A 14,683-nucleotide genomic window follows, 5' to 3' on the forward strand; every position below is an offset into this window, starting at 1 on the left:
TTTCCCCCCCCCCCCCCCCCCCCCCCCCCAATTATTCTTACTGCAGCACCGGGCTCTTTCTCCTCAGAGCGCTGATTAAAGTTCTTCCAAGTGGCAAGTTTGATTCCTGCCTGACTTTCCCGTTTTACCCCAAGTTAAGCTCCAGCGGGGCGGGGACTTTGTCTCCTCTGTTCATCACTGTATCCCCATCCGTTTCAGAGTGCCTGGCACATAATGTTGCCAGGAATTATTTGTTCACCAACTGGGTGTTAAGACAAGAACATTTCTTCGGAAGCTACGGTCCTACATCTGGCTCCGCAAGCTAGACCACGCCCTGGGGATTCCCATAACCACCCCCCTCCTCTGTCCCTGGAAGGCGTGAAAGGAGCCCAGCCTGGCCCCGCCCCCGCCGCTGACGCGAGCTCACGTGACGCGCGCCGGCGCTAGCTGTTTCCGGAAGTCGGCGCCGCGGTCTCTCCCGCTGCTACCTCCGCTGCTGGAGCGGTCCCCGCGGAACTTTGCGAGTAGAACGGCTGAGGCGGGCCCGGGCGGGGCCGGGGTTCCGGCCACTCTGCAGAATGGAGATAATCAGGAGCAGTGCGTGTCCTCCGTGCACCTCCCCGAGCCCCACGGCCCCCCTCACCCGGCCTACTAGGCCCAGACCAGGGCCGGTTTGCTTGACGGGGCCTGGGGCTGAGGCAGCCCCTCAGGGGTTTGCTTCCCCTTAAGTCTGTGAGCTTTTGGGGGCCCTGTCCCTCTCTGTCCCGTGCATCCCTAGGGGCCTTGTTCTCCTGCCCGGGCATCCCCCAGGGCCGTGTGCCTCTGTGTCCCGTGGGCTTCTGTGGCCCGAGCACCCCCCGCGGCTTGTCCTTCTAAGGCCCGTGCACCTGCTGGGGACTTGACCCCCTCCAACCGTGCACCGGTCGGGGACTTGATACTCTCCGTCTTCTTTATCCTTCTAGGACTTGTTGTTCTCCTGCCCGAGGTCTCAGGATCTCCCAGCCCTTCTTTCCTCTCCCATTAGGAGCTCTTGGGCAGGAAGCCAGGCCACCGTTTCTGAGCCTCTTCTCGGTTTCTCCGCAGATTTTAAGAGTAATCTTCACAAAGTGTACCAGGCCATAGAGGAGGCCGACTTCTTCGCCATCGATGGGGAGTTTTCAGGTATCCCTTGCTTTCAAGCTGGGGGCTGGCAATGCATAGCTAAGGCTCCTCCTGACCCCCTGCCTGTTGGCCGCCCCTCCCTATTTGTGTCCTTGGGTGTTGTAGGAATCTCTGTTTCCTCTTACACGTTTAAAGGGCCTGGAAGAGGTGCGGTGGGTTCCGGCTCTGAGGGTTACAGATCGAGATCATGGTTGTGGTGCCGCTTAACACTGTGACATGCACGTGGTAGGGTTAAGGTCAGGCTTTTTTTGTCTGTATGGTAAAATATGCATAACATAAAATTTACTGTATTAACCCTCTTGAAGTGGTTTTTATAGTTCAGTGGCATTAAGCACATTCACATCATCGTGCATCCTTCTCCAGAACTTTTTCGTTTTCACGAAATGAAGCTATCAGTTGGACAGTAACTCTCCATTTTTCCCTCCCCACTGCCTCTGGCAGCTATTATTTCTGTCTCTATGAATCTGACTATTCTAGGCACTAACTGTCAGTGGAATCATAGAATATTTTTCCTTTGTGATTGACTTTAGGGTCAGGCTCTTGCAGGTAAATGAAGGCATTTCTTTCTCCCTTAGTGAAAGTGTTCATTGCCTACCTCAGCATGGGTGTGTATATGTGTGTAAAACTTTATCAACACGATTGGCAAAGTTTTTTTTTCCTTTGGGTAGAAAGCTAGTTTCTGAGTTGTTGAAGTCAGTATGAATAATTGCTGTAGATATTCACCTTTGCTACTTGATTTTATGTGTCTAAAAACCTTCAGCCCTTTTTGAAGGAATCCATGCTCAGTTCAATATAATACTTACCTTTAAGCCTGAGGTTTCTGGTTGGAGTCACTTCTCTGGGAAGCTAAGTTTTCACCAGAAATAATTTTGGTCTTTGACCTTCAAAATTCCTTTGTTGGGTAAATATTACTCCAAACTGTTGATCAAGACTGGTACTCTAACAATAAGATTACTGCAGGATTCCTAGATGTCTTATGCATTAATCCTTTTGAAAGCAACAAAACTTAATCATAGAGATTGCTTTCTTAAGTCATTATTGTGTTTTGAAACCTGTTTTAGGCACTACACCGCCTGTCATCCAATTAAAGCATTCACCTCTCTAAATTCATTATTACAGTGTTTAGCTTGGTGGTAAGTGAAATTAATTCTCGTTTTGAAAAAGTGAAGTAAGGAGCACTTCTGATTAATCTTAATTTACACGAATATGAAATTACATGCCATTCACTAGTTGACTGATGTTTTTACATGACTATTAAGAAAACGTTTATTTCTTAAAATTAGGAATCAGTGATGGACCTTCAGTCACTGCATTGACAAATGGTTTTGACACTCCAGAAGAAAGGTATAAGAAGCTTAAAAAGGTAAGTGGATGTGCTCGAACATCTTTTTTTCCCCCCACATTGGTCTTCTTTACATTGAATTATGAAGAAATGTTATCATTAAACTTGCATGTTAACTTCTCTAACCCTGCTGTGAAATGATATTTTAGTGATGTTAAAAATAACAGCAAAAATAATTGTTTGCTGGAAAATATTTTGGGGAAGGTTTAGTATTTTCAGTGTTAATTTGATTTGTAGGGAATATGATGTGGTTATTTTATGATTTGGAAATAGGCCCAATATGATGCTGTGGTTGGTGGATAGGTGCTTAATTGGGAAAAGTATTAAGAAGCGTATGTAAATTAATAATGCTTCTGATACATAATGTGTAATCTGTTGTAATTGGAAGTATTCTGCTAAAAGTCAAATTGAGTAGTTAGAAAGCCCATCTGATTGAGAGTATTCTTGCTCACGTCAAATATACAACACTGATTTGACAAGTGTTTTGTTTCCCTTTTCCAGCATTCCATGGACTTTTTGCTGTTTCAGTTTGGCCTTTGCGCTTTTAAGTATGACCACACAGATTCAAAGTAGGTTGTTTTAATAAGCGGTGGATTTCTTTTTTCCTGGTGTAATATGGCCCACTAAGTCTCCTTTTGTCTTCTCTCCTGCAGGTACATAACAAAGTCATTTAACTTCTATGTGTTCCCAAAACCCTTCAATAGATCCTCACCAGATGTCAAGTTTGTTTGTCAGGTTGGTAGCATAATTGATTTTCTTCTGCTATGAAGTGCTGATGGGGCAGTGCAGAAATGTGGAATCAGAATTCTTTTTAAAATTTGGTTCTACCACCACCTTTGGGTTTTTAGCAAACCATTTCACCTCTTTCAGTTTTAGGGTGGCAAATTTAAGACACTGCTCTTTTCCTCTTTCCGTTAGAATCGGGGTCAGAGCAAGAGACAGGCAGATCGAAACCAGAACATGGGGTTTATTATTAGCAAAGCTGACTTTGGGAATATGGCTTTGTAATGTGTTTCTGTTTGGGATTTTTAATATCTTACCCCTGATTTGAACCTATAGATCAGGTCCTTCAGGCTTCTTCCCAACCCATTCTCTTTGTACTTATCTCCAAGGTTAGAGCTTTATTCTCTAGAGGAACAGAGTATGTGTGTATCCTGTTTCAAAAGAGAGAACCCAGAAGTGGCTAAAGTCATATGCTCAGTTCTGTTTTCATCGTTCCCCAGTGAAGAAAGAGTCCACAGTTTCCTCCTGAGGAGGAGAGGTCATACTTTATAAGCCAAGGTGAGGATTCAGGGAGGTTGCCCTTTAGAACATCGCCTTTAGAGCTGGAGCTCATCTGGTAGACCTCAGTAAATATCAGTTTCTTCTTTCTATTCTCTTAATAATCTGTTATAAAGGATAAGGAGGGTGTGAATAAGTGGTGTAGTGTATGGATACGTGATTAGAGACAAGGGATGATCTTTTTTCCCCGTATAATCTTGTGTCCTTGCTTCTCTCTCAGCAAAGTTAGCTCATTTGAGTCTTGCCATCCTTCCCTTCTGCATGTAAGTAGTAATGCAGTTAATAAAGCCTGGAGGGTAGGCTTCTGAGTGACTGAGCCTTGCCAGATTCTTTCTGTAATAAGGCAAGTGAAATTACAAGTTAATCATATGCCTGGGGCTGAAGAGGAAAGGTGAAGGTTATTTTGGTTTCATAACCTGGTTTCTTAAATTAACAAGTAGGCCTTTATTCTGCATTCAGTTAATAGCTATTTACCAATTACCTTAGTAGGCGATACTAATCAAACAGTATTTGTAGATTCTCACTGAGAAAAAAATAGGCTCTGTCTGGCAATTTGTGTGGATAAAGTTTTCCAGCAATACCAGGAGAAGACAGAAATGTAAGTAGGTTGCATGACGTTAGCTGGGCGTCAGCTGGGCAAAAGCAGACATTGGCAATGAGACACCTTAGGGATGAGGCTTTGTTCTAAATACAAACACAAGTACAGATACTCTAGGTACGTACTGGAAGCAGGTCAGAAGAACTCTTACTGTTGTACACAGCTCTTCTGTGGTCACACCTGGAATACTTAATGCAATTCTAGTTGCCAGCCACCATTTAAAAAACAAACAAAAAAAGATTTGATAGATTTGAACAGGCCAGAGACTCATGTCTAAAATGGACAGTGAGGGGCGCCTGGGTGGCTCAGTCAGTTAAGCGTCCGATTCTTGATTTCGGCTCAGGTCATGATCTCAGGGTCATGAGATAGAGCCCCAAGTCAGGCTCCACAATCAGCGTGGAGTCTGCTTGTCTGCTTGTCCCTCTCCCTCTGCTCCCCACCTCCCTCCCCAACTCACATACACATGTGCTTGCGTGCTCTCTGGCTCTCTCTCAAATAAGTAAAAAAATAAAATCTTAACAAAGTACAATAAAATGGACGTTACGATTTTTTTTTTGGTCTGGAAAAGCAAAGTCAGAGAAAAGGATTAGACTTAGTATGTAAACTTGTGAATTGTGTGGATAAGGTGAATGATAGTATCTTTGAATTTTGTTTTGTTTTGTTTTCCATCCAAGGTGGTTTCTGTTTTGTTTAAAATTCTAGGACTGTTGGGACGTCTGGGTGACTCAGTTGGTTAAGCATTTGCCTTCGGGTCAGGTCATGATCCCAGGGTCCTGGGATCAAGTCCCACATCAGGCTTCAATCCCACATCAGGCTCCTTGCTCAGCAGGGAGCCTGCTTCTCCCTCTACCTGCCGCTCCCCCTGCTGTGTGCATGCTCTCTCTCTCTCTCTCTCTCTGACAAATAAATAAAATTGTAAAAAAAATAAAATTCTAGGACTGTAGTGGAGTTGGATCTTACAAGGAAGTGAGCATCTAAAGTCAGAGAGTGGGGCAAAAATTGTGTCTAGGCAAAAATCACTCTTGGAAAGCTCTTATCACCCTTAAAACAGGGTCGGGGAGTAGAACAACGTAATAGGCTCTTTGAAAAATAAGTGTCTGTACACACAGTGAGATGCTCACACACTAGGCAGGATATGGAAGAACGGGCAGACTAAGAACCACACATACTCCCAGGGAGTGTACCCATCCAGTGGGATGGGAGGCATTTACATTACCTAAAAAAATTTTTTTGAGTACAGTCGATAAATAATATTACATTAGTTTCAGGTGTACAACATAGTGATTCAACATCTCTGTATGTCATGCTGTGCTCACAAGTGTAGCTACCACCTGTCACCGTACAAAGACTGTTAACATATTATTGATTGTTTCCTATGCTGTACCTTTTGATCCTATGACTTACTCATTCCATGACTAGCAGCCTGTACCTTCCACTCCCTTCACCCATTTTGCCCATCCCCTTCCCTCTTCCCCTCTGGCAACCATAAGTCTGTTCTCTGTATTTTAGGCATTTACATTGTTTTCATCTCTTTTTCTTCTCTTTTTTTTTCTAGCTGAGCATCAGATGTTGACTTTATTGAAGTTAATACATAAATGATTGTGAAATATCAAAACATTCCTGCTAGTTGTAGAGTAAATGAGTTTTTTTAATACCCTGTTCCCTGTACCACCTCCTTCCCCATTTCACTTCTTTTTCCTAACTTAGTTTTTAAAGATTTTATTTATTTATTTATTTATTTATTTAAGAGAGTGAGTGTGCGAGAGAAAGAAAGAACACAAACAGGGAGAAGGGGCAGAGGGAGAAGGAGAAGCACACTCCTTGCTGAGCAGGGAGCCCGATGCAGGACTCAAGACCAGGATCCTGAGATTATGACCCGAGCTGAAGGCAGACGCTTAACTGACTGAGTCATCCAGGCGCCCCTCCTTTTTCCTAACTTTTATATACTTGTATACATACACAGATTTCCTCCACTTATGATGGTGGCAAGTCCCAATAAACCCATTGTAAGTTGAAAACGTTGTAAGTCAAAACTGCTTTTAATACCCCTGACCTGCAGAACCTCATAGAGTAGCTTACCCTACCTTAAACATGCTCCGAACACTTAAATTAGCCTGCTGTTGGGCAAAATTATCTAACACAAAGCCTATTTTGTAATATAATGTTAAAAATCTCGTGTCATTTATTGAATACCATATAGAAAGTGAAACATAGGATGGTTATATGGGTGCGGCACCTGGCTGGCTCAGTCTGGAGCATGCAACTCTTGATCTCCGGGTTGTGAGTTTGAGCCCCATGATGGGTTAAAAATGACATCTTTTTTTTTTTTTAAAGATTTTATTTATTTTTTTGACAGAGATAGAGACAGCCAGCGAGAGAGGGAACACAAGCAGGGGGAGTGGGAGAGGAAGAAGCAGGCTCATAGCAGAGGAGCCTGATGTGGGGCTTGATCCCACAACGCTGGGATCACGCCCTGAGCCGAAGGCAGATGCTTAACCGCTGTGCCACCCAGGCGCCCCTAAAAATGACATCTTTAAAATGGTTGTATGGGTACAGAATGGTTGTAAGCACTTGTGTTTACCTGGTTGGGTGGGAGGGAGCTCCCACTGCCCAGCATCATGAGAGAATATTGTACTGAATAGATCACTGGCCCAGAAAAGATCCAAATTCAAAATTCGAAATATCGTTTCTACTGAATGCATATTCTTTTGCACCACTGTGAAGTGGAAAAATCCTAAGTTGAACCATTATTAAGTCAGGGACCATCTGTATCCATAGGTTTACCCACGTATATCTAACTTTACCTTTTTTTTTTTTTTAAAGATTTTATTTATTTATTTGACAGAGAGAGAGAGAGCCAGCGAGAGAGGGAACAAAAGCAGGGGGAGTGGAAGAGGAAGAAGCAGGCTCCCAGTGGAGGAGCCTGATATGGGGCTCGATCCCAGGACCCTGGGATCACGCCCTGAGCCGAAGGCAGGCGCTTAATGACTGAGCCACCCAGGTGCCCCTAACTTTATCTTTTTAAAAAAATATATGCAGAATCCTGATACTCCTATTTTATGTAACATATATTTTCCACTCAACATAGTTTCTTCATATTTCATAGTGTGGCTGTATGTAATTTATTTAATTGGAATTTAGAAGTTTTCCAAAGGTTCCTTTTTCTTTTTTTTGAGAGAGAGCAGGGGAAAGGGCAGAGGGAGAGGGAGAGAGAATCCTAAGCAGGCTCTGCACCTAGCACAGAGCCTGACACGGGGCTCTATCTCACGACCCTGAGATCATGACCTGAGCCAAAACCAAGAGTCAGATGCTAAACCGACTGAGCCCCAAGACGCCCCAAAGTTTCCCTATTTTAACAATGTTATAGTCAGCATTCGTGTATAGTGTATCTTGGTGTATATGTGGGATTTTTTTTCTTTAAAGCTCTGTGTCCAATGAGGGGCTCCAACTCAGGACCCTCAGATCAAGAGTTGTATGCTCTAGTGACTGAGCCAGCCAGGTGCCACATACATGTAGGAATATTTTTATAGGATGTTTAAAAAATATTTTATTATTTATTTGAGAGAGAGAGCGCATGCGCTTGCACGCACGCACACATGAGTGGGGGGAGGGGCAGAGGGAGAAGGAGAAGCAGGGCAGGAAGCCAATGTCGGGCTCTATCCCAGGACCTCAGGATCATGGCCTGAGCCAAAGGCAGACGCTTAACCCACTGAGCCACCCAGGTGCCTCTATAGGATTTTTTATAGATTTCCTAGAAGGGGAATTGCTGATTCATCAGGCATATGCATTTGAAATTTTGATAGCTGCCTGAAATTGTTCTCCCAAGTAGCTGTGCAGCTGTGCTCATTTTTTTGAATCCTGAAAACGGTACATTTAGGACAAATCAAAGGTAATGGATACTAAGCCCAAATAGATTTTGTAGGGACAACGATTTTTTTAAATTACGGTAAGAAACACATAACAAAATTCACCATTTTTTTTTTTTAAAGATTTTTTATTTATTTATAAGACAGAGATAGAGACAGCCAGCGAGAGAGGGAACACAAGCAGGGAGTGGGAGAGGAAGAAGCAGGCTCATAGCAGAGGAGCCTGACGTGGGGCTCGATCCCATAACGCTGGGATCACGCCCTGAGCCTAAGGCAGACGCTTAACCGCTCTGCCACCCAGGCGCCCCAAAATTCACCATTTTAAGTAGTAGTTTTCTTTTTTTTTTTTTTTGTTAAGATTTTATTTATTTGGGAGAGAAAAAGAACGAGCAGGGGGGAGGAGCAGAGGGAGAGGGAGAGGGAGAAGCAGACTTTCTGCTGAGCAGGGAGCCCCAATGTGGGTCTTGATCCTAGGATCCTGGGATCGTGACCTGAGCCGAAGGCAGATTAACGGACTGAGCCACCCAGGCACCCCTAAGATAGTCTTTTTCACATCCTCACATTTTTAAAAAGAATTTGTGTTGGCTAATAAAGGTAAATACCGTATTTACCTTTTAACACAACACTTAAAGAATGAGTAAAGGAAAAATTGGAAGAGAAGAAAAATGAAGATGTGCTTAGTTTGGTGTGATTACAACACAGAATTTGTGCCAAAGAAAGTCTCCGCTGTTTGTCTCTGCGTTTCTTAGCAGCTAAGGGGGGGAGACAAACACACCTCTGTGGCACATAGGATCAGAACAAAGCAGGGTTCAGAATACCTTTCGTTACCATAAAGAAATCACGAATGCAGAAACCCTTGCTTTGGCTACATGTCGGAAGTGAATACCATCTTGAGTGTCATGGGACTGGTACAACGTCCCTCATCCCGGCTGATGGTATCCTGTCAAAGTACAGTTCAGGAAAGGTAGTTCTATGAGGAACCAGATCGGAATGACTTGGGTGTGTCACCCTCTCATGTTCTGACTTAAAACAAGAAATTAGAGTAGCTACGGTCAGATTTCCTGTTCTTCAGTCACATCGAGTCAAGAATTTTGTGATTTGCCATTCGTGTGTACCATGTATGGTAATATTTTCTTAATGTTTTCATTTAAACTTCTATATTTTGGCTCACTCTAGGTTTGAGGTATGTATGTGTAATCGGTCTTGTTACTGGGATCTTTTCTCTATTTTGGATCTTGAATGTAAAGACCAGCCTATGAAGATTTTGGGTTTTTCAGAATCAACCTTGGGGTGGATGTTGATGTGTTACAACTTGCACATGTGAGCTACTTTAAACTTGAACTGGTGGTGAGAGACTATCAGTACATTTTATTTCTTTTTATAGTTTCTTCCTCAGTACAGTGTTCAGGAGTTTTCTGCATTTTGGGAGAATATGTGTTTACCCATCATATTTTTCTTAAATATTGTGAAACAAAGGGTATTTGTTTTATAAGGTCTAAAAGAGAAGAGCCCAGATAGTTTAAATGAAAGGGTTATTTGTCAGCCTTGGAGTAGAAATTCTAATTTTCTGACCTTTGGCATGCTATTTTCTTGTCTGTCTGCCTTTGTTTACACGTGCGAATTACCTCCCTGCTTCTGTTCACTTATCTGCCACCAACATCACCAAAACTGTATATTCTGTTCCCTCTTGTTTCAGAGCTCAAGCATTGACTTTCTAGCAAGCCAAGGATTTGATTTTAATAAAGTTTTCCGCAATGGTAAGATGATATGTGGCTTATCCTTAGAGCTTGTAAATTTGGATTTGGTTGAGAATGATCTTTTTGTGCCTGCCATCTGAGACAAAATCTCAGAGTCTGAGATAGGAATTTTTAAAATCTTTAGCCTAGTCTACCATGAACCGAATGGGAAGAGTAGACCCTACTTCATTTCGCTCTAACAAGGCCTCACCAACTCCTGATCTTACTGATTGGGGTTTATTCTACTGGTGTGACTCCGTGATCCTAACAGGCCCCCTGTGGGGAGTCACTGCCCTGTTTTCTTCCAGTGAGACAAGCGGCAGAGTACTTTAAAAAGTAGCTGTATGCTAGTAATGTTCTAATGAAAAACTCCCTTTTTTCAAGCAGTGCTTTTTATGTACTTGGAGACAGTTTCTCATGGGAGGGAAAAAGTCTGCGTGGACAGCACGGTCAGGACGGCTAACTAACTGGGTGGTGTGACAGGTGGGCGGACACCTTGAGGAAAGGGACTGGATCTCATTCATTTCAAATCCCCGGTGCATAGCGTGAGTCCTCTTCCATGTCAGGGAAGTGATCCTAATATTCATGAGTGAACATTGGGCGTTAAAGTCCCCATGAGAGTGCTTTTCCTTCCTTTATTTCCTGAAGAGTGTTTCCGTGCGGTTTTAAGCACCTGCTGTTATAAGGTCAGTAACTACTTTTAATTATCCTCACAAATCATATTCTTTTCCACTGTGAAGGCCGAATTATTGAGTGAGTTCAGAAGGGAGATTTTTCTCAACAAATGTACTGGAACATAGACTTAAAAAATTCTCTCCCCCCTCAGCAGGATTGTCTTGCGAACCCTTTAGAACCTGTGCCATAGTGTTTTTTCATTGCCTCACTGGTGCTTCATCTTCATTTTTATCGATGATTTTAGTTTTTGGAAATACTAAAAAAAAGAATTTTGGAGCCCAGACCTCTTAACACTGTACACGAGCCGGCTGGGCAACACCATCTGGGTGTTGTACAGTTCTTTTTCCTTTTGGTTCATGCTTGACTCTGAAAGCCATTATAAAATACAAGTTCCAAGGGGCACCTGGGTGGCTCAGTTCGTTAAGTGTCCAACTCTTTTTTTTTTTTTTTTTAAAGATTTTATTTATTTGACAGAGATAGAGACAGCCAGCGAGAGAGGGAACACAAGCAGGGGGAGTGGGAGAGGAAGAAGCAGGCTCATAGCGGAGGAGCCTGATGTGGGGCTCGATCCCATAACGCTGGGATCACGCCCTGAGCCGAAGGCAGATGCTTAACCGCTGTGCCACCCAGGCGCCCCAAGTGTCCAACTCTTGATCTCAGGGTCATGAGTTCAAGCCCCTCATTGGGCTCCATGCTGGGTGTGGAGCCTACTTTAAAAAATAAAATAAATTAAATATGAATTTCAAACGTAGTTAGAGCACTATATTGGAATAAGTGTAGAAATCTTTCGAAGGAACTACTTTAACCAGCTTCTCTGGATGTATAGTTTCTAGCCTGATGGTTTTATTTTCACAAAAGGAGAGAAACAGCCAAGTTGGAGTGTGCCTCATTCTCCTTGTTTTATAGCCAGACCTTAAAATATTTTCATCACAACTGAATCAGGACTCCCAGGACATCTATCATGACCAGACTCTTATCCCCACGCCGTTGCTGGTACTTTCTCAATATGATCTAGACCCTCCCTTCTCTTCTTTATCAGTTCTTTCCACTTGGCTCCGTAAATGCTGGACCCTTCTCTCCTGACAGTCTTCTTGGAAGTGCCTTTCATTTCCTGGCCTGGAATGGAACCAGGTGACTCCTCTTTTGCTCCCCTGCCCTTGCAGCCCTCTGGAACTCAGGTGGTTTTACCACTCTCATTTTGTCTGTCCAGGCAGGCATCCATCGGTTTGCTTGTTCCCTGTGCTGCTTGCAAGCCTCTTGGATTCCCTCTGCCCTGGAGCCACTGTTGGCAGGGATGTGTCACTCCTCTTTCTGCCAATTTCATGGGCGTGGCATTCAGGACAGCCTTGGCTTTGGCTTACTGTCTTCTCTGTACTTCTGCCTCCCTCCTCATTGTGGGTGACATCAGCATCCATGGGGACAACCAGCAAACGCTCTGTCTTTGTTTCTTGACCAGGCGTGCAGTGGTCTTTGCTTGTACGTCCCCTTAGTTATCTCGGTCCTCTACCCATCACGGGTCTTATCTACCCATCACGGGTCTTATCACCACTAACTGTGCCCACCTCCAGCATTTCTCATGCTGACAGCACTACCTCTTGTCCTTTCGTTTACTTCATCTCATTACTTGTGATGTTAACTTGTTTTTTCCATTGTGGAAAAAGACACACATCATTTACCATCTTAACCGTATTTAAGTATTCTGTTCAGTGAATCTAAGGACATTCCTGTCATGCAGCTGTTGGTGTAAACAACATTGATCACTTTTTTACCAATTAATTTTAACATCGACTGATGATTCTTGCATGGAACGATTAGTATTGCTGATAGTCGTGATTTTTCCAATTCCATCATTGTAGAAAGTTCATTAGTGTCCCCATGACCTTTAATGCCACCCATATCTTGATGATCCCTAAATAGATATCTCAGTACCTTTCTCCTGAGTGTTAGGCTTATATCTACCACCCTTAATTTACGTATACCCTAAGTGATTTATATATCCAGGAGATAGCTTTTGATTTTCACTCCTTGGGCCTAAACTGTTCTTTACCCAGTGTTCCCCACCTCCATAGTAGACTTGTCATCTACCCAACCGCTTACACCTAATAGTCAGATGTCACTTTTGATCTTGCTCTTCCCTTAATTCCTCCCTTCTAGTATATCAACAAGTTCTCTCTTTCCTATCACTCGAGTCATTCTCTTCATCTCTATAGTCTAAGCTAGGTCACAAACCATGACCCCTTGCCTACTTTGTAAATAAGGTCTTATTTTAAATAAAGCCATTTCCGTTCTTTCACCCCTTGTGTATGGCTGTTTTCATGTTGCAAGAGCAGAGCTGACTGGTTGTAACAGAGCTCCCCATGTGGCCCACAGGCCTGGAGCATTTACTGTGTGTGCCCTTTTAAGAGAAAGTTTATTGACCTCTGATGGAAGCAGTTACTTGTGGCCTGGACAGTTGCTTTTGACTGACTTCCCTACTTCAGCCCTCACAGGAGTCAAAATGATCTCTTAGAAACGAGAAGCAGATAGTGTAATTATCTTGCTTAAAATGTTCTAAAGATACTCCATTGCTCTTAGAGTGAAATAAATTCTTACCCTGACCTGTAAAGGCCCGCGCAATCTGGTGCCATCCTCTCCATGACGATATTGAGCCATTGTCCTGCTCACTGTGTTCTGGTCACACCAGCTTCCTTGCTGCTGTGGGAGCAGTCTGGAGTAGCCTGTCCTCTGTACCTTTATACTGGTTCCCCTGCCTGAAATACTCTGCTCCTGGCTCTTTGCCAGCCTGATTCATTCTTATCCTGTGGGTTTTCACTTACAATGACCTTCTCTCATCATCTTGTCGGAAGTCGTTCCCTTCACCACAGAGCAGGATGTGTCTCTCTTGTTCACTCTTAGACCCCTTGTGCCTGATACAGTGCCTGGCCCAGTTGAAGTGCCAAATAAGCATTTGTTGGGAGAAGAATGAACGATGGGAGCGAATGAATAGACTGATGTGTTTCAAAATCATTTGCTTTTTCTGTTGATTTTTTTGGGATGTAGTTATATATGTTCGGTCTTTCCTGAGTGTTTTAGATTCACAGGTTTGTTCAAGAATTTTTATGTTAAAATTTTTATGTTTAGTTATTTGTGCTAATGCATTATTTTTAAAATTGCATTTAGGAATCCCGTATTTAAATCAGGAGGAAGAGAGACAGTTAAGAGAGCAGTATGATGAAAAACGTCTGCAGTCCAATGGTGCAGGAACTCTGTCTTACGTATCTCCAAACACTTCGAAATGTCCTGTGACAATTCCTGAGGACCAGAAGAAATTTATTGACCAAGTGGTGTAAGTTCCAAAACTGAAACCAGATGTGCATTATGTAAATGGATGTTGGGGCCGAACTGACAGCTGTATTTTTTTTTTAACATTTTATTATTTATTTGAGAGAAAGAGAGAGAGTGCGTGCACACAAATGGTGGGGGAGGGGCAGAGGGAGAGGGAGAAGCAGGCTCCCCGCTGAGCAGGGAGCGTGACTCGGGCTTTGATCCCAGGACCCTGAGATCACTCGGGCTTTGATCCCAGGACCCTGAGATCATGACCCTAGCCAAAGGCTGACGCCCAACTGACTGAGCCACCCAGGCGTCTCCTGACATCTGTATTTTAAGCTTGAGCTGTATACATGCAGTACACGCAAGTGTGGTAGGGTGAATGGCAGGATTTCATTGTTTCATACCTGAATTGTGTAATCACAGCACATTGTAAAATAGAATTCTGTGTACTGTTCTTAGACTTCCCATGTGTTCTGAGCAAGAGACACTCTCAGCCAGTGGGCATACCTCCTGCATGGATCCAGGGCCCCATAAACACTATCCAGTTTTCCTGAGGGCAGAGTAATGAAACAGGCCCATCTAGATATTTGCAACACATCTCAATTTTTGTTTTGTTTTATATTTATTTTTTTAAAGATTTTATTTATTTGAGAGGGGGCGAGAGAGAGCATGAGAGGGGAGAGGGTCAGAGGAGAAGTAGACTCCCTGCTGAGCTGGGAGCCCAATGCAGGACTCA

At 43.3% G+C, this 14,683-nt stretch overlaps 1 protein-coding gene across 1 annotated transcript in view; it reads left to right on the top strand.

Moving 5' to 3' along the window:
* Positions 1-428: 428 nt before the first annotated feature.
* PARN (poly(A)-specific ribonuclease) overlaps positions 429-14,683 on the top strand; it is a 152,471-nt gene continuing 138,216 nt past the window's right edge. The window contains 7 exon segments of the mRNA XM_002918065.4: positions 429-576; positions 1,063-1,140; positions 2,424-2,503; positions 2,984-3,051; positions 3,136-3,217; positions 9,924-9,984; positions 13,798-13,963. Coding sequence (XP_002918111.1) covers positions 558-576; positions 1,063-1,140; positions 2,424-2,503; positions 2,984-3,051; positions 3,136-3,217; positions 9,924-9,984; positions 13,798-13,963 — 554 coding nt within the window. The 5' untranslated portion in view covers positions 429-557.

The sequence above is a fragment of the Ailuropoda melanoleuca genome, chromosome 10 (assembly GCF_002007445.2).
Source record: "Ailuropoda melanoleuca isolate Jingjing chromosome 10, ASM200744v2, whole genome shotgun sequence".
Lineage (NCBI taxonomy): Eukaryota > Metazoa > Chordata > Mammalia > Carnivora > Ursidae > Ailuropoda > Ailuropoda melanoleuca.